General features: G+C 43.2%; 1 protein-coding gene across 1 annotated transcript; it reads right to left on the reverse strand.

Moving 5' to 3' along the window:
• Positions 1–22,479: 22,479 nt before the first annotated feature.
• On the reverse strand, positions 22,480–23,116 carry LOC112897779 (11 kDa late embryogenesis abundant protein-like). Its single transcript, XM_025966176.1, has one exon. The coding sequence runs from the start codon at positions 23,077–23,079 to the stop codon at positions 22,621–22,623; it is 459 nt and encodes a 152-aa protein (XP_025821961.1). The 5' UTR covers positions 23,080–23,116; the 3' UTR covers positions 22,480–22,620.
• Positions 23,117–25,755: the final 2,639 nt, after the last annotated feature.

Here is a 25,755-nt window from a genome sequence, read left to right on the forward strand (position 1 = left end):
TCCACATTCCTTGAAATGATTCTTGATTCAGTTGTAATAAAGATATTCATTTTATAATTTATATGTTTTATTCGTGACATGTGTTGTGATATCTTGATAATCTGTTGTATATATGCGTGACTTGATCCTGGCGCATATATGATTGCTCGATTTATGTTCTTATAAATCGGGTGTGACATCCACAAAGGCTCTAGCCTTAAATTTTTGTGGGTAAGCTCTCTTCTAGTGGATGAGCTTACTGTGAATTTTTTATAATTTTCTGAAAACAGAAACTAAAGCATTTGAATTAAATTTAAATGCAAACCTTAAGCAAAACAGTGTTTTTAATTCCCAAAATATTTACAATGGACCACTCTGTTGCAGAACATCACATGGTAAAAAGATATAAGCATGAAAACCTTAGTAACATGCTGGAATAAATTTAAACTATTTTTAGCTTGATTTGCATAAGTTTAAATTAATTCAAACTAGGGTTCAGTACTATAGGTGAATGTTTCACACAAGATCACTTATACCCTAAACAAGCTACTCACCAAAATTCACAGGAAATAAAGTTAACCTGCAAAAGTTACACACAAGATACCCTTTTGTTAAACTTTTAAAATAACTCTAAAAATATTTGGTTTCAAACTGAACTCCACTAACAAAAGTTGTAGAGTTAAACTTTTGGAGTACAAAAAAATTGGTTTGGCAATTTTTGTATTTTTCTACAAATTCCTATGAATTTTACAATTGGCTGATTTGAATAGGGAGGGGGGTTCTGATTTTCTACAGAAAGGCCCCTGGAAAGATTCAAATCTTTGCAATTGGGTCCTTGGTCGGGTTACACTGGAAAGCCGATCGGGGCCGATCAAATTCCGGTGAGGGGGCTCACCGCCGGTGAGGGGCAAGTGGGGGAAAAGATTCAGGGGCTCACGGCGGTCACGGGGCTGGCCGGTGTTGGGGAAGAGAGGGACCGAGGCGGCGTATCGACGGCGAACAGAGGCGGGCGGCGGAGCTTCGAGGGACGTTGACGGTGTTCCGGTGGCCGGAGGGCAGGAGAGCGGTGGGGAAGTGGCTAGACAGCTTCTACGCGATGACGTGGTGCTGGTGGTGTGCTTGGCCGGGGCTAAGAGGCGGTGGATCGACGGGATGACGGCGAGGCCAAGCGGCGGCGAAAGCTCGAGCTCACCGGCGCTGTGGTCCGGGCGATCTGGCGCGGGAGAACAAAATTGGGCGGGCTTGTGAGCTTCAGTGGGTTGCTGTGGTGGTGGTGCTGCTAGAGCACTGGATCGAGGGTGGGAAGCGGCGGAGGCGGCTGTCGACGGGAAGCCAGGGCTGTGGCGGGGCTCCGACAAGGTAGAGAGCTCCGGAAAGCGAAAGGCAGTGGAAATGCACGTGTGCGGGCACAAGAGTGAGTCCGTGGGGAGCTCCAGGACGTGGTCAAGGTCCAAAAGAAGGCACAACCACGTGGGAGCAGCTGCTGGCAATCGGCAGGAGGCGTGGCGGCTCGGGGCAACGGCGGCGCGACGTGGAGAGGCAGGGAGGGGTCCAGCACGGGGTGGAGAGCGGCGGCGCAGGTGCTGGGGCGGCACGTGGCGCAGAGGGAAGCGGCGTGGGGGCAGCAAGTGCTCGGCACATGGCCGGCGAGGGCGGCAGGGGTCGGGCGCAGAGAAAACAGAGAGAGGGGACTGGAGGTAGACGAAGGGGGACTCATCTGCAATTTGTCAAAAGTGCAGGGACTCCACTGTAAAGCCTAGTTAACTTTCAAACCATAGCTCAAATGAAAATGTGCCCAAAAGCAAAAGTGTAGGGTTTAACAAGATCTACAACTTTGCTTTAAGGTTCAGTTTCAAAAGAGTCAAGGATTTGAATTTAACCTAAAACTTGGCAAAGTTTTAAACTTTAAAGAAATCCTATTTAAAATCTACACTACACTTGCATCCTTTGGGTAGTTTCACCTCTATTTGCGGTTTAAAAGTAAGTTCTTGACTTTTTGTAAAACAACATTCATATATTTTGATTTTACCTCCCATTCTCACCCATTTTGCACCAAAGGACCTAAATTTTCCAGAATTACCAAAAGATCCTTTTGCCTTTGCATTAAAGTTTTAGCACACGTACATAAAATCAAACATACACACTTTATACTAGAATCTAGTATGTCTTAACCCTAAATACCTGAATGTCATAAAATAGTACAAAGTTTACAAGTAAAACACAAAGAAAAAGGTTTACAAGAGAAACTCTAGCCAATTAGAGATTCTTAGGAAGTATCTTCTTTTTGCGGTATGAAGCATAGAGCAAACTCATGTTTGAAGTAGGCCTAGCAGGTCGGTAATGAATGAACTTTTTTGCTTGAAGATGACTCCATTTCTTTAACCCAGATGCTCCCATCATTAAGATCATGATTTCCATGAAGAAGGGGCAAGATAACTGTCGTTTGAAGTTATAAAAAAGTTCATACAGCTGTAGTTAATCATTTACATGCAAACCAATCGGAGCCCAAGACAATTTAGAGAAGGGACATTGTATGAAGAGATGAAATAGAGATACCTCTACATTGGAGGAGCATAGAACATAGGACCATGTTTTTCCTCCTCAACATCGATCTAGTATTTAATTTGTCTTTGAGCAGGAATGAAAAAACACCTTATGTTTCAATTGGCAGGAGCTTTTCCAGAGCCATGAGAAAGCCTGGTGTATATCTCTGTGCCCCTTCATGTATTTGTATGCCCCCCCCCCCCCCCACCCCTTGAGCTATAGATATTATTCCCCCAAATATATGTCCATGTGTCTTCCAAATTACTGAATTGCATATTTTATAGATAATCATTTAAAGTCTAATACTGTTGAAAGGCTTCTAGGAAAGAGACAACTAAAAAAGTTGATGTAGATGGTCTACTGAAATAACCTGGTTGAGGGAAATATTCTTGTTTTCTGCAAAAGAATAATAGTTCTAGGAATTGTAGCTTAGGAACTAATCTATTCCAGACATTATTGCAAAATGAGGTGGTTCTTCCATTGTTGGGCTCTGGTGTTGCAAGGCCTTTGTATGGACCTAACAACTTGATTATGTCTCCCACCAAAAAGAGCCTTTTTGGTGATTCCATGTAATCTCCCATTGAAGTAATAATTATCCCATTTTAGTTTTTACGAAATTATTTATTATTCTTTTTCTGTTTATTAGCCTCTCCCAATACTGCTTTATTGGCGTCCATATTTGCAAGACTTGAGATGCTCCTAGGGCAGCTCAAGTGTCTTATAAAAATCGAACTGTGGACAAGAAAACCGAGTCTTACACATCGTGGACATCGACTGTTAAAATCGACGTTTAATTAAGTTTCGAACCGTGAGCTTGCAATTGAATATAATATAAATTTGAGTCCGTGGAATGCAAGTAAATATAATAAAACTTATGTTTATAGCGTGCAAGTGAATATAATATAACTTGAGCGTGTGGAGTGGATGTTGTGGTTGTGAAGCCTAAGAGCAGCCACAATGTAGGAAAAAAAAAGTAACATATGCATTTAATGCTGCTATAACTTTTTAATTATAAATGGAATCCACATATATATTGCAGCAAACTTTTCGCATTATACTAGGTGCTCCAGTTATAGCCATCTGACACAATGTTCCTTCTTAAGATCATCTTGGAAATACATATTACTCGTACCCTTATGCAGCGGAGCCACAAGCTATCTATAACTTACTGTTAAACATAAGACGATAAAAAATTATTTAATCTCTCTCTTCCCGCTCCGGTGATTCTCTCTCCAATGCCATTGCTCACTCGAAATGCGAGGTGATGAGAGGACGGTTGGAGAATAAGGATGGTTTTTTTAGCCAGCGGATCCCACGTCACAAATTTTAGCATAGTATTAATTGCAAGAACAATAGCTTCTAACACCATGTCCCACCTTGAGTCTACTTCGGACTTAACATTGACCTTACCCTAGGTAACCAATCTGTTTTTTCTTTTCTTTATTTTAATGTGGTCCAGCAACACGAACAATACGCTGGAGTTATCCTTGTTGGAATATTTGGGCCTAGCCCATGTAAATCCAAATAATTCCTGTAAAATGTCAAAAGCCCATTAGTGCAAAGGTGCATGGCAACAAGTTAGTCCCACCTTGCTAGTGGAGGTGGAGGGAACCTAACTTAAATAGTTGGATGCTCTCCATGCTGTTGCAAGTGTGGGTGAGAAGAAGAAGGAAGAACACGCACGCGCTCGCTCGCCTCGCCTCGCCTCGCCGGGCTCGGGCGAAGGGCGCGCACACGCGACGTGTTCGTGAATGGTCCGCCAAAATCCGGATCCAACCCTTGCAGGCGTGCGGCTTCGTTTTGCCGATCCGGTAAAGAGCCGATCGGCTCTCCCTGGTCTCGGGCGAAAAAGCCGATTGTTCTTCGGTCTCAGGCGAACTGCTATGGCTGTAAAAGAACCGATCGTTCCCCATGATCGGCTCTTCAGACTCGGGCGAAAGAGCCGATTGTTTCCTATGAATCGGCTCTCTGGTCTCGGGCAAAGGGTGTAGAAAGCCCGGCGGCTTCCTTTTGCCACTTTGAATCTGTTACGGATTTCAAGCGCGGAATTTTGGGACTCGTAACCGACTAGGTTTTGGGACACCAAAACCCTAGCAGTTCTCCTGATAAATACACGCGGGTGCCGGCACAGATAGGAGGACAACGTACAGAAAACCTACAACGCACAATACGCCTCAACCCGCCTGTTGCGCCGCCATGTACGCTACTTCATCCCGTTCGTCGGCGTGCACCGGCGATCGGGAGAGCAGGTCTCCGGAACCTCGTCCTCAGCGATCCTGCACCGGGAGAGGGCGAATAAGGTTTTTGGGAAGCGCTCTGCGCTACTGCTCGAACGCTTCCACATCGCCGTCCTCTACGTCCTCGTCACCACGGCTCGTCTACCTCCTCGTCAGTGGGGCGCGACTCGGCGTCGTCAAGCGTGCGGAGTTGCTGTTCATCGCCGTCGTCATCTTTGCAAGGTTATTCCAGTCACGCAAGACACGTACGGCTCTCTGTCCCTAACTATGCTTTTCATACCTAGTATGATCTGGTTAGGGTTGGTATTGCTGCTGCAATATTTTATCTTAAATTACGTTATGAGCATATTTAGATTTATTCATTTTCTGTACACAACTTTCATCGTGGTCATGATTTATCTTTGGATTATTTCTAAACTGAAACTCTTAATTTTTCCAACAATCCAAAAATCTTATTGTAGGAATTTCAGTTTTATGGCCGGATTTGTTGATGCTCTGAGGCCCGAGAAATTCTCTGGCGAGCATTTTAAGAGATGGCAAACGAGAGTGATTCTGTGGCTCTCTGCCATGAACGTGCTGTGGGTGTCCAAGGGCAAACCTGAGGGGCCTCTTACCCCTGAACAGGATAAGGCCTTTACCGAGGCCAACACACTTTTTGTGGGCGCTGTGATCGGTACACTTGTAGAACGCCTACAGGATGTGTACCTTCATCACACAGACGCTAAAATGTTGTGGGACGCCTTGGAAGCCGATTATGGCGGCACAGATGCTGGCGCTGAGCTGTACATCATGGAGCAGTACCATGACTACAAGATGACTGATGGGAAATCTGTAGTCGTGCAGGCTCATGAGATACAGTGCATGGCCAAGGAGCTTGAGCACCTCAAGATCAATCTACCCGACAAGTTTGTGGCTGGTGGCATTATTGCCAAGTTGCCTCCTTCATGGAGGGATTTTGCCACTACTCTCAAACACAAGAGGATGGAGATATCAGTGTCTGATCTGATAGCATCTCTTGATGTTGAGGAGAAAGCTCGGGCCAAGGATGGGTGATCTAAGACTGCTGAGGGCCAGACTAGTGCCAATATGGTGCAAAAGTCTCACGGCAAAGGCAAGGGCAAAGGAAAGAAGACCAAGCCGCAGCCTACTACTACTTTTAAGAAGAAAAAGTTCAAGGAAGGTCAAGGCTGTTTTGTGTGTGGATCTACTGATCATTGGGCAAAGAAGTGCCCACACCGCAAAGGAAGAAAGCCTTCACCTGAGCAGAAGAATATGAACACGGTCACCATGGCTGGAGTGGAAACCAGTGGGTATAATTTTTTACCCTCGATTTTTTCAGTATTTCAATCTACTAGTTGGTGGCTTGATACTGGTGCAAATGTTCATGTGTGTTCTGATGCTACCTTGTTTTCTTCTTACCAGACCGCTCGGGATTCTACCGTGATGATGGGCAATGGGTCGCATGCTACTGTTCGTGGTGTTGGCACGGTCGATCTGAAACTTACTTCGGGAAAGATCATGCAGCTGAAGAACGTGCAGCATGTCCCTACTATCGGCAAGAATCTAGTTAGTGGATCCCTTCTGTGTAGGGATGGTTTTAAAGTAGTGTTTGAGTCCAATAAATTTGTCGTGTCTAAGTGTGGACAATTTATCGGCAAAGGCTATGAGTGCGGAGGCTTGTTCCGTTTTTCAGTCTCAGATTACTGCAATAAGTCTGTGAACTTAATTTGAGATGGTATAAATGAGAGCGATGCATTTATTTGGCACTCGCATTTATGTCATCTGAATTTTGGCTCTATGTTTCGACTTTCCACCATGAGTTTAATTCCGAATTTCTCCATAGTTAAAGGTTCTAAGTGCCATAGTTGTGTGCAGTCTAAGCAACCTCGAAAACCTCACAAGGTAGCAGAGGAGAGACATTTGGCACCTCTAGAACTCGTCCATTCAGATATTTGTGAGATGAATGGCGTGTTAACAGAAGGTGGAAAAAGATATTTCATGACCTTGATTGACGATGCAACTAGATTTTGCTATGTGTACTTGCTGAAAATGAAAGATGAGGCTCTTAACTGCTTTAAAATCTATAAGGCTGAAGTAGAAACCCAACTTGAGAAAAAGATCAAACGACTTAGGTCCGATCGAGGAGGTGAATATTTCTCTAACAATTTTGACTTATTCTATGAGGAACATGGCATTATTCATGAGAGGACGTCTCCCTATTCACCCGAATCAAACGGGATTGCCGAAAGGAACAATCGCACGTTGTCTGACTTGGCTAACGCCATGTTAGATACCGCTGGATTATCTAAGGCATGGTGGGGGGAGGCAGTATTGACTGCATGTCATGTCCTGAATAGAGTTCCCATGAAGAATAAGAAAAAGACTCCTTACGAGGAGTGGATTGGGAGAAGACCTACACTCTCTTACTTGCGCACTTGGGGTTGTTTGGCCAAGGTGAATGTACCAATCAACAAGAAGCGCAAGTTGGGACCTAAAACTGTAGATTGTATCTTTTTGGGTTATGCACATCATAGCATTGCTTATAGATTTCTAGTAGTTAAATCTGAGGTGCCTGACATGCATGTAAATTCACTGTTTGAGTCACGTGATGCTACTTTCTTTGAGAATATTTTTCCTATGAAAGATTCGCATGTTATGAATGGAACAGTGAATACAACTCCTGAATCTGTTGAATTTTCTGAGCATGATGAACACACACTTGAATCAAATCATGAGAAGATTCACAGTGATGCTCCTAAGAGGAGCAAGAGGCCAAAGACTGCAAAGTCTTTTGGTGATGATTTCACTGTCTATCTCATAGATGATTCTCCCAAAACAATCACTGAGGCATTCTCATCTCCTGATGCGGATGATTGGAAAGAAGCTGTCCGTAGCGAGATGGACTCTATTCTCTCCAATAGAACTTGGGAGCTGGTCGAAAGACCGTACGGTTGCAAACCGGTGGGTTGCAAGTGGGTGTTCAAGAAGAAGCTTAAGCCTGATGGTACTATTGACAAGTACAAGGCTCGTCTTGTGTCTAAGGGTTATACCCAGAAAGAAGGCGAAGATTTCTTTGATACTTACTCACTTGTTGCGAGATTGACCACTATTTGTGTGCTAATCTCCCTGGCTGCCTCGCATGGTCTTCTCATCCATCAGATGGATGTTAAGACAGCTTTCCTCAACGGAGAGCTGGAAGAGGAAATCTACATGACACAGCCTGATGGGTTTGTAGTAGAGGGTCATGAGAACAAGGTGTGCAAGTTGTATAAATCTTTGTATGGCCTGAAGCAAGCACCTAAGCAATGGCATGAGAAATTCAACTTAACACTCATATCAGCAGGCTTTAGTGTCAATGAGGCTGATCGATGTGTGTATTACCGCTATGGTGGGGTCAAGGAGTTATATTGTGTTTGTATGTCGATGACATACTGATCTTTGGCACTAGTCTTGATATGATCAACGAGGTCAAGTTATTCTTGTGTCGAAACTTTGATATGAAAGATCTTGGTGAGGCTGATGTTATTCTCAACATCAAGCTGATCAAGGGAGAGAATAGGATTACTCTTTCGCAATCCCATTATGTGGAGAAAATGTTGAATCGGTTTGGCTATAAGGATAGCAAATCTAGTCCAACTCCCTATGATCCGAGCTTGATCCTTCGAAAGAACAAAAGAATTGGCAGAGACCAATTGAGATATTCACAGATAATTGGCTCACTCATGTATCTTGCGAGTGCAACGAGGCCTGATATCTCTTTTGCTGTTAGCAAGTTGAGCCGGTTTACTAGTAATCCGGGAGATGATCATTGGCGTGCGCTTGAGCGCGTAATGCCCTACTTGGTGGGTACTGTGGAATACGGGATTCACTATTCCGGTTTTCCTGTAGTACTGGAAGGATACAGTGATGCTAATTGGATATCGGATCTAGATGAGCTGTATGCCACCAGTGGATACGTTTTCACTCTTGGCGGTGCTGCTGTTTCATGGAGATCATGCAAACAGACGATCCTGACGAGATCTACTATGGAGGCAGAACTCACAGCATTAGATACAGCTACAGTGGAAGCCGATTGGCTTCGTGAGCTCTTGATGGACTTACCTATTGTCGAGAAACCATTGCCAGCAATAATGATGAACTGTGACAATCAAGCTGTGATTGTCAAGGTAGACAGTTCAAAGGACAATATGAAGTCTTCAAGACATATCAAGAGACGGTTAAAATCAGTCAGAAAAATGAGAAACTCCGGAGTTATCACTGTGGGTTATGTCTACACTGAGAAAAATCTGGCTGATCCGTTTACCAAGGGGCTGTCACGTAATGTGATAGACAATGCATCCAAGGAGATGGGTTTGAGACCTGTATAAGCTATTCCTGAGTGGTAACCCAACCTATGTGATCGGAGATCCCGTGAATTAGGATCTGGGAAGAACAAGCTAGAGGTTAGCATGAGAGTAAACTTTTATACTCACTCGAGAAGGATGCAATACTCTCGATTTCTGCATGGCAGGTTGGCATTGGCCTTAATGTATTCTGTTGGCTTTAATCAGCAAAGACGTTATCCTGCAGAACGTTCTTGAAAGAATACACCTATGTGAGCCCGACTGTTGGACGGTCGCAGTCTGTGAGATTCAGGTGATCTCTATTAAGCTCATGATGAGACCAGGGAGTACGACCTATATGCTCCAACCACGAAGTAGCCTACTGGAGGTCAAGTATCAGTTTGACTGTAAGTGAAACTCATTTGCACAAAACTTGCAATTCAAGGCTTAGTCCATTGTTCAAGTTGTGAATAAGTGTAACTTGCTGTTCTAGATGGAAGTTCAACTTAACAGTCTCCATTGAAACACTGATATATCAAACAACAGTGGGTTGAGGCAAAGTCATAATGAGACTTTGAGATCTGGTGGGGGATTGTTGGAATATTTGGGCCTAGCCCATGTAAATCCAAATAATTCCTGTAAAATGTCAAAAGCCCATTAGTGCAAAGGTACATGGCAACAAGTTAGTCCCACCTTGCTAGTGGAGGTGGAGGGAACCTAACTTAAATAGTTGGATGCTCTCCATGCTCTTCCAAGTGTGGGTGAGAAGAAGAAGGAAGAACACACGCGCGCGCTCGCTCGCCTCGCCTCGCCGGGCCGGGCCGGGCTCGAGCTTCGGGCGAAGGGCGCGCACACGCAACGTGCGCGTGAATGGTCCGCCAAAATCCGGGTCCAACCCTTGCGGGCGTGCGGCTTCTTTTTGCCGATCCGGTAAAGAGCCGATCGGCTCTCTCTGGTCTCGGGCGAAAGAGCCGATTGTTCTTCGGTCTCGGGCGAACTGCTACGGCTGTAAAAGAACCGATCGTTCCCCATGATTGGCTCTTCAGACTCGGGCGAAAGAGCCGATTGTTTCCTATGAATCGGCTCTCTGGTCTCGGGCAAAGGCTGTAGAAAGCCTGGCGGCTTCCTTTTGCCACTTTGAATCTGTTACGGATTTCACGCGCGGAATTTTGGGACTCGTAACCGACTAGGTTTTGGGACGCCAAAACCCAAGCAGTTCTCCTGATAAATACGCGCGGGTGCCGGCACAGATAGGAGGACAACGTACAGAAAACCTACAACGCACAATACACCTCAACCTGCCTGTTGCGCCGCCGTGTACGCTACTTCATCCCGTTCGTCGGCGTGCACCGGCGATCGGGAGAGCAGGTCTCCAGAACCTCATCCTCAGCGATCCTGCACTGGCAGAGGGCGAATAAGGTTTTTGGGAAGCGCTCTGCACGACTGCTCGAACGCTTCCACATCGCCGTCCTCTACGTCCTCGTCACCACGGCTTGTCTACCTCCTTGTCAGTGGGGCGCGACTCGGCGTCGTCAAGCGCGCGGAGGTGCTGTTCATCGCCGTCGTCATCTTTGCCTGGTTATTCCAGTCACGCAAGACACGTACGGCTCTCTGTCCCTAACTATGCTTTTCATACCTAGTATGATCTGGTTAGGGTTGGTATTGCTGCTGCAATATTTTATCTTAAATTACGTTATGAGCATATTTAGATTTATTCATTTTCTGTACACAACTTTCATCATGGTCATGATTTATCTTTGGATTATTTCTAAACTGAAACTCTTAATTTTTCCAACAATCCTTGCAGATCGAGCACCGATGAGATGCCACGCACTCGAGCTGCCTTTATAATCTTGTAAGATGTCATTCTACTGTTGCTTCCACCGAACCTGTATCACCTGTCTAAGAGGGACAGGTGAAGATGGCTGGAAGTAGTATGCTCATCTCAGCATAAACGCCGGTGTGGTACTGTCGTTCCAGCCAACGAGGCATGTGACACAGACGCCTGCGGATACACGTTGCAATTGATCATCTAGACACATGGAGTGTCGCCTGTACGGTGCACACATTGGAGTGACCAGCTTTAATTTGCATTACTACACATAACATCCAATAATGTAAGATCTGAGTCGAGAACTTTTTAGCTCATCTTCTTCGTGTATATCCCCCCTCCTCACTTGAATTGAAATGAGATATGGAATATTGTTTTATTTTTTATTGAAATCGGATGCCCATCACAGTTAGCTAATATCCATCACAATTCAACTTAACTCTCAATTATTGTTATACTTCTAGAAACCGGCCTATCAGTCCGGCCAAAAATACCAGCCGTTGTTGCAGCAACGGCGGCTACTGATGCCGGCTGCAATGGCCGGATGTCCAGAGAGAGCCTTAAGGTTCTCGGGGCCTTTAGCACCAGGCCGTGGCATGACCCGGTGCTAATAGTGTGGATATTAGTACGAGATCGTGCAACGGTCTAGTGCTAATACCTCCACGGGCATTAGTGCTGGGTCGTGGCATGGCCGGTGCTAGTGACCATTAGTACCGGGTCATGCCATGATACGCGATCCGGTACAAATGCCGCTGCCTATAAATACTAGACCACCTCCCCTCCCGAGCTGCCATGAACTCTACCACTGTTCATGGTAGCCCTACGAGGGGAGAGGAGCGGGAATTTTTGTAATTTTTTAGTCAAAAAAGGTTAGCAATTTTCTACATGAGTTTACAAGTAATTTTTTAGATGTACTTAGCAAGTGATTTAGGTTATAATTTTGATTCATTTGATAATTTCTTTAGATTTAATTAGCAAAAATGATTTAGTTTATATTATTATACATGTGATAATATTTTTTTAGACGTAGTTAGCAAGTGATTTAGGTTATAATTGTTGTAGATGTGATAATTATTTTTTTGATGTAATAAGCATGTGATAATTGTTATACATGTGATAATAATTTATTTAGATGTAGTTAGCAAGTCATTTAGTCTATAATTGTTATAATAATTATTATACATGTGATAATTAATGTAGTTAGATGTAGTTACCATGTGAATTGTTTTGACACTTTAATGATGTATATATAAGGATATGTTTATGAAAAATTTTCATGCCTCTTCCAATATAGCCTTGGGAACATTGAAATCTTTGAGGCTCATATTAAAACTATCGAGAATTAAAAATTCCATCAGCAATGGTTGCAGCACGTTCAGAAATTGCATAGCCTTCCTTGGACCCTTCTCAGAAAGAATGGAGGACACCAAATCTTAGAAGGCATGGATACAATCTTTGTCAAGATCCAACTTTATAAATGATGCTATAAAGTTGGATCTTCTCTAAGATTATATTCATGGCTCGTTCACTGATTTGGTGTCCTTCTTTCTAAGAGGGGTCCAAGGAGGCCATGCAATTTTTGATTATGCTGCATCCATTGTCGATGCAACTTTTACTTCTCGATTGTTTCAGTGTGAGCCTAGAAGATTTCATTGTTCCCCTAAGCTATATTGGAAGAGTCACAGAAATTTTTAAGAAATAATCAACCATCTCAGAATGTCAATTTGTGGGGATGCGGGTCGAAAACAAGGTGAAGAGTGTGAAAATAATTATTTTAACTTGTGTATTCAAATATGTTTCAATTTATACAAGTGTATTCAATTTTAGTTCTAATTTTGTATTCTGATTAAATTATTTTAGCACTGTAATTATGTATATAAGGGACTGTTTCTATTTACTTGTGTATTCAATTATGTATGTCCGGCATAAGCAATTACTATATCTACTCTTTATTTTCTCAGATGAGTCTGGAATGGATGTACAACACCGACCGACCTTCAATTGATTTTATTAATGGCGTACATGAATTCATTAATGTGGCCAAGAAACACAAGAATGAGGGTATCTTTCGTTGTCCATGCCAAATCTGTAAGAATAAAAAGGATTACTCGTCAACAAGAACCATTCATGGTCACTTGTTGCAAAGTAGTTTCATGCCCAACTATAATGTTTGGACCGAGAATTGAGAAAGAAGGATTATGCTGGAGAATGATGAAGAAGAAGAGGAGAGCATTCGTAACTTTGGGGACAATTATAGTGCCTTCTTTGAAGATACTACAATGGGTGAGCCTGAAGAAAATGCTGAAGCATAGGATGCAGAAGATGATCTTGGTCAGATGTTGCGAGAAGCAAAGAAAGACTACTAAACTGAAAAGGAATCTAGGGATTTGAAGCGTATGGTGGAGGACTATAGAACATTGTTGTACCCAGATTGCAAACAAGTGTACAAAAAATTTAGGTACCACATTGGAATTGTTGCCATGGAAGGCATCAAATGGTTTGTCTGACAAGGGATTCGAGGGGTTGCTGAAACTATAAAAAAACCTACTCCCTGAGGGTAAAACATTGCCTGAAATAATGTACGAGGCAACACGTGTTGTTTGTCCTCTAGGACTGGAAGCATAGAAAATACATGCATGTCCTAATGACTACATCCTCTATCATGGTGAGGAGCATGAAAATTTGGATGCCTATCCGGTATGCAAAGCATGTCGATATAAGATCCCTCTAGATGATCCTGGTCACGTTGAAGGGGTGCGTACCAAGAAGAGAGTGCTTGCCAAGGTGAGGTAGTATTTTCCTATAATAACATGTTTGAAATTTTTGTCCATGAACACAACGAATGCTAAATTAATGCGATGGCACAAAGAAACGAAGAGCAAGACAATATGCTGAGACACCCCGCTGATGGTTCCAGTGGAGAAAGGTGGACAGAACATTCCCAACGTTTGCAGATAATGCAAGGAATATAAGGTTTAGTTTTAAGTATGAATGGCATGAATACTTTCGATGAGCCATAGTACTTGGCCTGTGACACTTTGTATATACAACCTTCCTCCTTGGCCGTGTATGAAGTGGAAGTTCATTATAATGCTGGTGCTTATCCCCGGCCCGAAGCAACCTGGTAACAATATTGATGTGTACTTGAAACTACTGGTTGACGATCTTCTATTGCTGTCAAAAGAGGAGGGTGTTCGTGTGTGGGATGTGCATGCAGAGGAACATTCTAACCTACGCGCAATGCTTTTCATAACCATCAATGATTGGTTTGCACTTAGCAACCTGTCCGGACAGCATGTAAATGAAGCACTGTAGGAAGATTGTAGGGCCATCGTCGATTTGTTCCTATCAAGCACCCATTAAGAAAGAGCATGGTCATTATGGTGGAAAGGCAGATCATCGTACGAACCTAAGCACCATTGTGGGAAAATGGTATTTGAAATGGTCAAAGATATAAAAGTAGTTTTCGGAAAGGGACGTGGTAGTAGATTAGTGCCCAGTGATGATGGACGTGCACCTATTTGGAAGAAAAAGAGTATGTTTTGGGATTTACCTTATTGGGAAGCCTTAGAGGTCCGCAATGCAATTGACGTGATGCACCTCACTGAGAATCTTTGCGTGAACCTACTAGGCTTTCTTGTTATGTATGGTAAGCCAAAGATACACTGGAAGCATGGTAATAACTGCAATGTATGCAATAGCAAGCTGCCCTACATCCAAAAATGAGGGATAAAGGACGCCATTACTTAGGTCCCGCCTGCTACACTCTAAGAAAGGAAGAGAAGGAAAGTATGTTTGAATGTGTGAATAGTATCGAGGTCCCGTCAGGCTACTCTTTGAATATAAAGAGACTACTAAATATGAAAGAGATCAAATTCGCACACGTAAGGTCCCATGAGTGTCACATGCTGATGATGCAATTACTTCCAGTTGCATTGAGAGGTATTCTACTAGATAATGTTTGGGCAATAATCGTAAAGCTATGTGCATTCCTCAATGCAATTTGATATAAGGCAATCGATCCAACGAGTCTACTGAAGCTACAGGAGGATGTTGTCCAAAGTATAGTTAGCTTTGAGATGATATTTCCTCCATCATTATTCAATATTATGAGGCATCTCATGGTCCACCTAGTTAAAGAGATTGGTATTCTTGGTCCTATCTTCCTCCATAATATGTTTCCTTTTGAACAATTCTTTGCAGTCCTAAATAAATACATTCGTAATCATGCTCGTCCAAAAGGAAGCATTGCCAAGAGTTATGTGATAGAGGAGGTTATTGATTTTTATGTTGACTATGTGGATGAACTTTGCCCAATTGGGGTTCTAGTATCACGGCATGAGGGGAGGCTGATTCGAAAGGGCACACTAGGAAAGTAATGAATAAATGCCAATGACCATGCTTCATTGAGCAAAGCACGAGCAAAGCACATTTCACGGTTTTGCAACAATCAGCCTTGTTGGCTCCGTACATCAAAGAGCACAAGCAGATCGTACAAAGCAAGTATCATTCGAAGTATGAAAGCTGGATTACAAAGCATCACATCGATACTTTTGCCACATGGTTGTGACGGAACTTATGGCAAATGAGGACATTCATGAACAACTTGCATGGTTGGCCAGGTGTTCATCCAATACAATTTTGACGTACAAAGGATATAAAATTGGTGGTTACACATTTTACACAAGATCCTATGACAACAAGAGCACCAATCAAAATAGTGATGTATAGATGCCATAGACACTAATGGCCAAAGGAACTCGTCTTTTGGTTCCTTTGAGGAGATATGGGAACTCGACTATGGGCTTTTGAAGATTTCTCTATTTCGTTGCCAATGGGTGAAGCTGATTGGAAAAGACATCGATATTAACGCATACAACATACAGAATGACAACCGTAGACCTCAAAGAGCTTGGTTATCGAGACGAACCATTCATCCTAGCCAATGATGTCACTCAAATTTTCTATGTGAAGGACATCTCTAGCAAACCCATGAAGGACAAGTCTAGCAAATCAACGAATGACAAGTTAGAAATGATGAGCCAAAGCGGCTCATAATTCTGGCAGGTAAAAGAAAAATAATGGGAGTCGACGATGTCACGGATGAAGAAGAATACGATAAGGCAAATGATGACTCCTTTAGTTGGTGTACACTTTTACTTATTATTTGTGATCAGCTTTGGAGCTGAGATTGCTATAAAAATTGGCTGTGCGCTGTTGTAGAGGCCAGAAACTCTCCCTTTTCCAAAAGAAATGGCTCCATTCACAATGGAGGTTGACACAAGTATCCTTTTATCCCATGAGGATGCTCCCTATGTACGCCATGATCGTAATGAAGGGACGATTGTAAAGCAAACTATTGTTAATATTCCATTAGATGATTAATTATCTCTTAAAGTATTTTTAGTCATCATATAATATTTTTAGTCATCATGTAATATTCTAACTCATCATTTCAACTATTTGTAATATTATGTTTTTAATTACACAAAAACACACACTCTCTCACACACACACTGTCTCTCTCTGATACACACACACTCACTCACGCATCACGAACACACACATACACACATACACACACACTCTCTCTCTCTCTCTCACTCACACACACTCACTCACTAATACACACACATTACACACTCTCCCTCTATCTCTCTCTCTCTCTCACACACACTCACACTGACGCATACACATAAACTCACTAACCCACACATACACATACACATACACTCATACTCTCTCATTCTCTCTCACTTTAATAATATATAATATTTTCATAATTAGATATAAAGAATACAACATCCACAAATTTTTTGGCAAATTTTTGAACCCATATTTGATTTTTTATAGAACCAAAAGATATTTTGAAAACGAAAAACAAAACAAAACCAAAAATGAAATAAAATTGAAATGGCGGGAAACGAATCACCCCCTTTAGTACCAGGTGGTGAAATTCACCCGATACCAAAAGGGGGGTTTTCGTTCCCTCCTGTTGGTCCCCATTGGTACCGGATGGTGATTCACCTAGTACTAAAGGTCCAGTCTTTGGTACTGGGTGAATCACCACCAGGTACCTAAAGTGACTTTAGGTACCGTGTGATCGGTATAAATATCCCCGGCCCTTCTTCCCTTCTTCCTCCTTCACATTCCTACATGCGCCACCCAGATAGACGCCGCCGCGTCCTCACCCTCGCACTTGACCCAGCCAGTCTCCCTCGTCCTTCGCCGCCACCACCTCCGTCGTCCTCGTTGCCGCCGCTGAACCCAAGCCGCACACCTCCTCGCTGCGTCGAGCTGTCGTGCCTCCTCGGTCGCCGCCGTCGCCTCCTCACCGTGCGCCTCTTCACCAAGCCATACCGAGCCGAGCCAAGCCGAGCTGTCGCGCCTCCTCCTCACCGCACGTCGTCGTGCCCACCGCTAGCGTCTCTTCGTTGCACCCCCGACCAGCACCACTCCTCCCCGGCCGCCATCCCCGCCCTCTCGACCGGCGTCGCGCGCACAATGAAAGTACGTAGCGCACTGCGCCGGCCGGACGGAGTGTTTTTTATATTTTTTTATTAGCTTAATTATTTTGATTTTTGTAGTTAGTTTATTTTAGTTTTATTAGTTTAGTTTAGGTTATTAATTTAGTTTAGTTAGTTTCGTTAAATTATTTTAGTTTAGGTTGTTAATTTGGTTTAATTAGTTTAGCATTTAGCTTTGTAATTAGTTTATTAGGTTTAATTGCTCTATAGGTTTCATTTACTTATGCATATATGTGTTTTATTTTACGTATCTAGTTTAGTTGTTTTAGGTTTAATTATGATTTGTTTTATTATGAAATTTCATGTATAGTACATGTACATGTTTTCAAAGATCTCTATCAAAGATGTATATATATAATATTATTTTATGGTAGTTTTATTACATGTACATGTGTCATTTATTTGTAAGCTTATTAATTATTATTGCTTAGTTAATTGATAATTGCGCGCGCACACACATGCTAATGCTAACATACACACACTCACACACACCTACACGCTTTAACACACACACACACACTCTAACACTCTAACACACACATAAACTCTCTCTCTGTCTCACACACACACTCTCTCTCTCACACACACACACATACACATACACACCTCTCTCCCAAACATACACACACACACTAATTAAATATTGATAATTTGTTTATATTTGTTAGGGTTTCGGTTAAGATGGACGGCGCTTGTGATGAAGAAGCTGCCGAAAGGTACCTTATGGATGCAATCAACCAAAATAGTATGACCGCCTATCAGCAATATGGTCTAGAAGAGGCCCAGGCTGCTGATTCGTTTCTAAATATGTCCGGGGATGGTATTGAAGAAGAAGATAATGACTTTACGCTGAGGCATGAGTAGCCTGTTCCTGTCGAGAATCCTGTCCGGGTACGTATTGTATGCATGCTTAAATAAACTTAATTTATATTGTTTATTAGTATTAGTTTTATGATTAATATATCTTTTCTTTTTAGTCATCCTCTGCATCGAAGAAGAGTTAGTGAAAAGGAAACAAGGAGTGACCAAGTTGGATGGAAGATAGGCCATCACACAAGTGGATGCAAAGGGCTATCCATGTGCTCCTTCGAAGGCTGCTACAAGGTTTATCACCCAGTGTGGGGATGTTGTTCGAAGAGGAGTTCCGATCCCACAAGACTGGAAAACAAAAAATCCAGAAGAACAACATCACGCCGTGCCTCCACAGCAAAAGGAAATGTTATGGAGAGAACTCAGGGATATGTTCACTCTTTCTGAAGGAGTAGAGGAAGAACTCGTGAAGAAATTTGCCCTGAAGAAGATGGCCCTTGCATTTGCAACATTTAAGAAGATATTGTTTGGAAATTTCATCAATAAGGATGTGGAACTGAACTGGGACAAACTCCCTCAGGTTAAACCTTACTGGGAGGAGTTAAAAGAATACAAGTTGTCCAAGGAAGCACAAGAGTTATCAAAAAAGAACAAGATCAATGCGGCCGCCATGAAATACAACCACCGCCTTGGGCCGGGTTGGTATAGGAAGGCGATTAGGAAATGGCGGAAGATGGAGTAGGACCTCATGGATAGAGGTATCCAGCCGGTGACTTGGGACTGGCCGGAAAGATTGAAGCAGTGGTTGTTTTCTAACAATGTCATGCTTAACCAAGAGGATGGTTCTTTGATCGTGCCCCAAGAAATGGAAGAAGTGGCCCCGAATTTGGTCACAACAATAGAAGAGGCCAAAGAATGAACATTCCAGCATTCAAAGGGAGAACGATGAGCTAACCAGAGCCCTAAACAATCATGAACACTCTGGATGAGCCCACAACATTAGCGAAGTCCCATGGAAAGTTGCTTGGGCGGGAGATATCTTGTACAAGGCTCATCGCAAAAGCAAGGCAGAACAAGATGGAAAAAAATCCATGCCTTGCAAGAAGAGATGAACAGAAAAGTGGGACAGCTGCAATCTAAGATGGACGCAAGGGTTAATGAGGTAGTACAGCTTGCTCTCAGCCAACAGAGGGCCACTGGAGAGCAGCTGGATGTTATGATTAGCCCCACATCTAAGTGATGTAGCAGTTGCACATCCACGACGACCCCTAATGTTGAGCCCCCAATGAACGAGCCAGCGGATGACACCCAAAGATACCTAGTGGATGATATCACCATCCATACAGCATGTGAGCTACATGTGAAAGCAAATAATATATCCGCTCTGGTGGCATACGGGTCGGCCTTACCAGTGATTCATGGAGGTATGATTCATGGGATGCCAACCTGCGCAGACAATGAAAAGCTCGAGATCGATTTTGTTGGAGGGGATGGAGAAAAGGCATTGGGAGAGGCGCTTCACGGTGTAATTCCATGGCGCAAGGCCTACATCAAACTTATTGGGAATACATCGGCTCGCATGGATCCCCCTTCTCCGCCAGCTGCAGATAATGATGACGACTTTGATGATCATGATCCTTCCCCTCCCTCGGCATCATCTCCACCTGGGCAAAGGACTAGGAGTACTCCAACTCCTCCAGCACTGGGCAAAGGAAAAAAAAACTAACCTCATCCCTCCCACCGGCTGGGCCCCTAAGAAGTAGAGAGCTTACGACCTGACCGACAAGGAAACTAGGGAGGTTGTGTGTGCCTAGGTCAAGGACCACTTCAGACCTCGATCGCTAGAGAAGAGGGTGCCGGTACATCCACTACTGTCATCAAAGTTCTACACATGCTTGAGCGACGGCGTCAAAGAATCCTAAAACGACCCTCGGACTATGAGCGCACGCTGATAAAGGCCCACCAAAAATAGAAGCAAAGTGGGAAGGATGTTACTCAGCTAGGCACACAACCAAAAAAAAAACTTGAGCCCCTCTGGGTGCTGATGCAGGAAGAGCAATATGTGATGAAATTCAGAAGAAACGGGACGTACCTTTGCTTAAGTAGCCGGGCAAATGGATGATCCCCCACGCGCCACCGCTGTTGGTCTTCCATATACGAGCATGGAAAACCTTTTGTCACTGATGAGGAGGAGATCAATCTAAGCACACAGATGCACAAATTCCATAACTAGTACCTGCAACAATCGAAGAAATGCCAGATCATGTTTGGAGTTAAGTAACACAACCATGATTTCCTCTGTGGGGAGGAAGACTTCTGGGTGAACTTTGAATATGTGCATGTAATGTAACATCGAGATTCTCTCGACATCTCCCTTGTTTCATGCTAGGTTTAGTAAGTGTCGACTGACCTCTAGATTAATATATTTTATTAACCAACACCGTATTCTTTGTGTACTATATAATTTATATTGTATTGTGTAGTATGGAGCTTCAATGATGCCGAAAAGAAGGATGTCAGCATCATGTGGGCTTCACGAATCCCATGCTTATCAATGAGGCAAATTTACAGACGAAATATCAGGAAACGTTTGTTAATATATACAAAGCCCTAACTACGCAATATTGCAATCCTTATATACTCATACTCAACAACTTTAAGTAAGTGCTGATTGACTCGTAACTCTTTTCTATTCCTAAATAAATATTAATTCTAATGCGAGTTATATGCTTGCATATCCATATGTGCATGTTTCATTGGATTTTGCTCATAATTTGCATGGAGTCTAGCAAACTTATAGTGTTCGACTCGAACAGGAAACCAAAGTCGGAAGTCCAACACTTCATAGACCTATTGAACAAGTAAGTTTAATTTGCACAATAAAATTCCTTTCATTTTTAGATCAATTAAGCATCAAACATATTCTTAAGCGTAGGATGTGAAAAAAAATTATGGAAAAAATAAAGGTTGTGGTCAATGGAAAGATGAATTGAACAATAGAATGGACTTTCTAGACTTTCTGGTATGTGGCATCGCTACAGTTTTGCATATCTCATTTAGTGTTCTTTATACGCATACACAAATACTGTATAACTAATATGTTTCTCGTATAGTGTTCGAACCAGAAGAAGAAAATAATTGGTTTAGTAACTACATATGTAATTACAAGCACACACTAACCTATTACGGAAGGGCTACGATACAGGATCTAAGAGTACATACAAACCATTCGTAAATATGTTTATGATTATACTAATGCGGTGAATTAATGTATTGATCTTTGAGATTTTTTAAAATAATAGATGATAAGAATCAAGCAGAAAGTTCTCCAAAGGATAGGATCATAAAGAACGAGTTCTACCACGACGACCTTATCTAAGAGAATCCACATTGTCATCGTGACATTTTCAGTACTTGTAATCGAGATAAAAATAATTGCTCCTTACATTTCTAGTACTTGTTATCATAATATTTGTATAATTGTAAATATTATTATATCTAAATAATTTAATTATATGATTAGTATTGATATTTTATTATTTTTATATATTATTTTAACTCGATCGCAACTATGGACGTACAGCAAAGTATACACAGTAAAGTATACTTCGTGTACGAGTGAAATAAACAAATAAAATAAAACTAAATTTTTTTAAAAAGGAAAGCCTATTAGTACGTGTTTTTTAAAAAGGGAAAGCCTGTTACTACGTGTTGGAAAGACCAACCGTAGTATATGTTGGAAAGACCAACCGTGCTAAAGGAAGTGTACGAGTAATAAACAACAATAAATAAATAAAATAAAACTGAATTTTTTAAAAAGGGAAAGCCGTACGTGTTGGAAAAACCAACCGTGCTAAAGGAACCCCTCAGCGTGGTGGTCCCGGGTAAAATATGCGGTGATGAAAACCGGGCTGGGTAAAATATGCGGTGATGAAAACCGACTAAACCCGGTTTCCAACCGGTACCGTACTGATCACCCTTTCTAGTAGAACCGGTACGGGTACTCACCCTTTTTCTAGTATTAGCTAAAACTATATAAAATATAAACCCAGCCTTTGCCACCCCTGCATCCCTACATATGCAATAAGATAAATAATAGTAACTGTTGACATAGGATGAAATTTACCTTTAAAATACCGTAATTATCTACTCAAAACTGTGAAGTACTCTTTATTAGGATAACCGGCAGTACGTAGAGAGCACTCTATTGAAACAACAGGATTCCATTATTTTGCACGGGCAAACTTATTCATGTAGTACAAGCACATCTTGTCCACATAGGTCATATGATGATGATAGAATACGCACACACGCACGCGGACTGAAAAAGTGTACACACATAGCTAAGCGCCTGCGCCTGAGCTTTGAGCTCACTGGTACTGCCCTCCGGTGCCGCGTGCCTGCGAGAAGTCGCTCCCGACGTGCGGGTTGTGCGCGGCGCTGGCCCGCGTCGTACCAGTTGCCCTCGCGACGGGCCTGGTCTCGCCGACGCCGGCTTCGACGTGCCCGCCCGCGGGGGCGGCCCCGTGGCCCTGCTGGCGGGCGGCGTCGACGATGCCCGGCGCGCCCTGCGACGGGTGCGCGCCGCAGGCGCGCTCCTTGGCGCCCGCGTTGGCGCGCATGGCGGCCTGCTTCTCCTCCTCCGCGGCGCGCACGCGCTCCCGCTGGGTCGCCTCCGCCGCGGCCTTGTCCGACGCGTTGTGCGCCGTGGCCTTCTCCACCTGGCCTTGCACGGTGGCGCGGGTCTTCTGCATGCCGGCGTTTGCCGACGCGCCCAGATTCGCCGCGGCCTCCTTGGTCGCCTCCATCGCGCTCTTCCCGGCCTGCATGTTGGCTGGCTCTGGGCTCCGGCTCGCTGCAAGTAGCGTCTGTCGATCTTCCGCTCAGGTTACAGTGACCGACAGGATTAGCGATAGTTGAGCCAGATGATTCAGGGAGGGTTGTTGGCAATTTATATAGGTCAGAGGGTTGTGGACACAGGTGTAGAGCATGGACTTGCAAAGTGCCACCGCGATGACACGTTCGCTCGGCACGTGGGGAGACACGCGTTGAGCAGGGAGAAGTGCCCGGACACGAGGCAGCCTGGCAAAGAAGCCCGCCGCGTCAAGCTGGCCGGGAGGAGGCGGTCCGATCACTACGAAGGGGTCATCGGAAATCTTGGGGCCTTCTAGCTACAGGACTCGAGAGTTCAAATTGCTTTTAATTTGCCTAGTTATTTTTCAGAAATATGTATATTTTTATAGCTTAGAGTATCTCCAGCGAACTACTCGTCTTTCACTACCAAAATATTTTCTCTCTCCAGCTCTAGTAATTACTTTTGCATTTTTTTATCACCTCCACAGCAGACTACCAAAGGCCAATCTCCAATACCTCCCCAACCACATGAATCTCACAAGTTAGACATTTTACACATTTTTCTTTTTTCTCCTCCCCTCCTCTTATCCTCATCCTCCCGCCTCCCCGCTTCATATTTGTCGCCCGCAGCCTGCCGTTCAGGATACCCCTCCCTTCCTTCTTCCGCCGCTCTCACTACTATAAAAAAATTTAGTGGCGACTAAAAATGTATTTTTAGGGACGGGTACGGTACCCACACCAGCCCCTACTTCTCACAGCTAAAAATACTATTTTTAGAGGCGGGTCACGCGCCGCTCTTAAAAATCGACTTCTATTGTCAGATCTTAGCATGACCCACACCTATAAATCCATTTACAGAAAATAGAAATCGAAAGAATTGAAAATAGAAAAAAAATAAAAAAGTTTATTTCGCCAACCAGCCACCACCACAAGCCCTTGTACTATCAAGATACAATTTTTTTGACAAAATATGCACACTTGAATCACCAAAGGTTCGAACTGCATACCTCAAGCCTCGCGTGAACCTTTCTCTCCACCACACTACACAGTCACTTATGACTTTCTGGGATATGCTATTATTTTGTATTAATTCTAACATTTATTTGTAGGGGCGGGCATCACCCGCCCCTAGAGATCTGTTTCTAGGGGCTGGTGATGCCACCACCCAACCCTAGAAATCCATTTCTAGAGGTGGGTGATGCTACCACCCGCCCCTAAAAATATTTTTCTATTTTATTTCAAAAATTTATTTAAATTTTTACATAGCAAGATAAATAAAAAAGGTGAAACTTCTACAATATGGTTATTGTGAACTACGGATAAAAAATAGACCAAGTATATTCCAGTGTATAAAAAGGTTAAGTATGACTTGAGTTTTATGAGATACTATATAGGAGTAATCATAGCAATATGTAGGGTACAACTATTAAATGATCTTATCTTAAATGAATAATGTATAAACTATCTTACCACTACAATTTCAATATGGATCTATTCAATATCCGAGGTTATTTGAAAAAACTCAAAACTTACAGATTTTAAAATTAGAGAAATTATAATAATTTTTGGACCAATTAATGATCTTAAATGAAAAAGATATCAACTATAAAGTTTTAGATCTTGTCATTCTCTGCAATTTTGATATAAAGTTTGACTTCATCCAAAATCATATGAAAAATTAAAGACTTTCTTTGCGCTAGACCATTTGTAGGGGCGGGTCATGCAATCACCCGCCCCTAAAAATTGGTGTCACCCGCCCTTAGAAATGCTATTTTCAGGGGCGGAAGATAGAATCACCCGCCACTAAAAATGATGCCCATTTGTAGGAACGGATGATGACGTCACCCGCCCTTAAAAATACTTTTCTAGGGGCAGGTCAAATGCTAGAGTAATCGTGCTCTATTTGTAGGAGCGGGTTACCTTTCGACCCGCCCATAAAAAATAGGGCGTTCCTACAAATCATTTTGGTAGTAGTGTCTACCGGCCTCCCCACACCGGTCTTCGCCACGCCGGCACCGGCAGTAGGTGTCAGAACCGGGTACACGGTACTGTACACGTGGCATACTTTTCCTAGGATAAGGGTTGGGACATAACCCGCGCCATACATCTGTGTAACCACTCATATCCTAGTAGAACTGCTCCTACAGTAGTCAAACTAGTCGGATACAGTAGGGAACTACAAGAGAAGTACTTGGGTAGGACTTGTCAGACCCGGGTACACGGGACTGTACACGTGGCATACTTTTCCTAGGATAAGGATTGGGATATGGCCCACGCCCTACATCTGTGTAACCACTCGTAGCCTGGTAGGACTGCTCCTATAGTGGTCAAACTAGTCGGATATAGTGGGGACCTACCAGAAAAGTACTCGGGTAAGACTCTAGAGCATGTATCCGACTAGAACTTCCATGTAACCTATCCTCCCATACTATATAAGGGCGGGCAGGACCCCCTACAGGAGAGAACCCATGGGATCCTCCAGGGAACCACCCAGGAGATCTCACAATCATCATCAAAGGCAATACAAATCACACCGAACCTGTCTAAAATCTTGCATTCCTTTGCACCTTCAAGTTCCTGATCTCAGCGACACCCTACCTACAAACTCACCACCTCGGGGGTATCCCTCGGTGGGCGTGGTAGTAAAACAC

Source organism: Panicum hallii, chromosome 6 (genome assembly GCF_002211085.1).
Source record: "Panicum hallii strain FIL2 chromosome 6, PHallii_v3.1, whole genome shotgun sequence".
Classification (NCBI taxonomy): domain Eukaryota; kingdom Viridiplantae; phylum Streptophyta; class Magnoliopsida; order Poales; family Poaceae; genus Panicum; species Panicum hallii.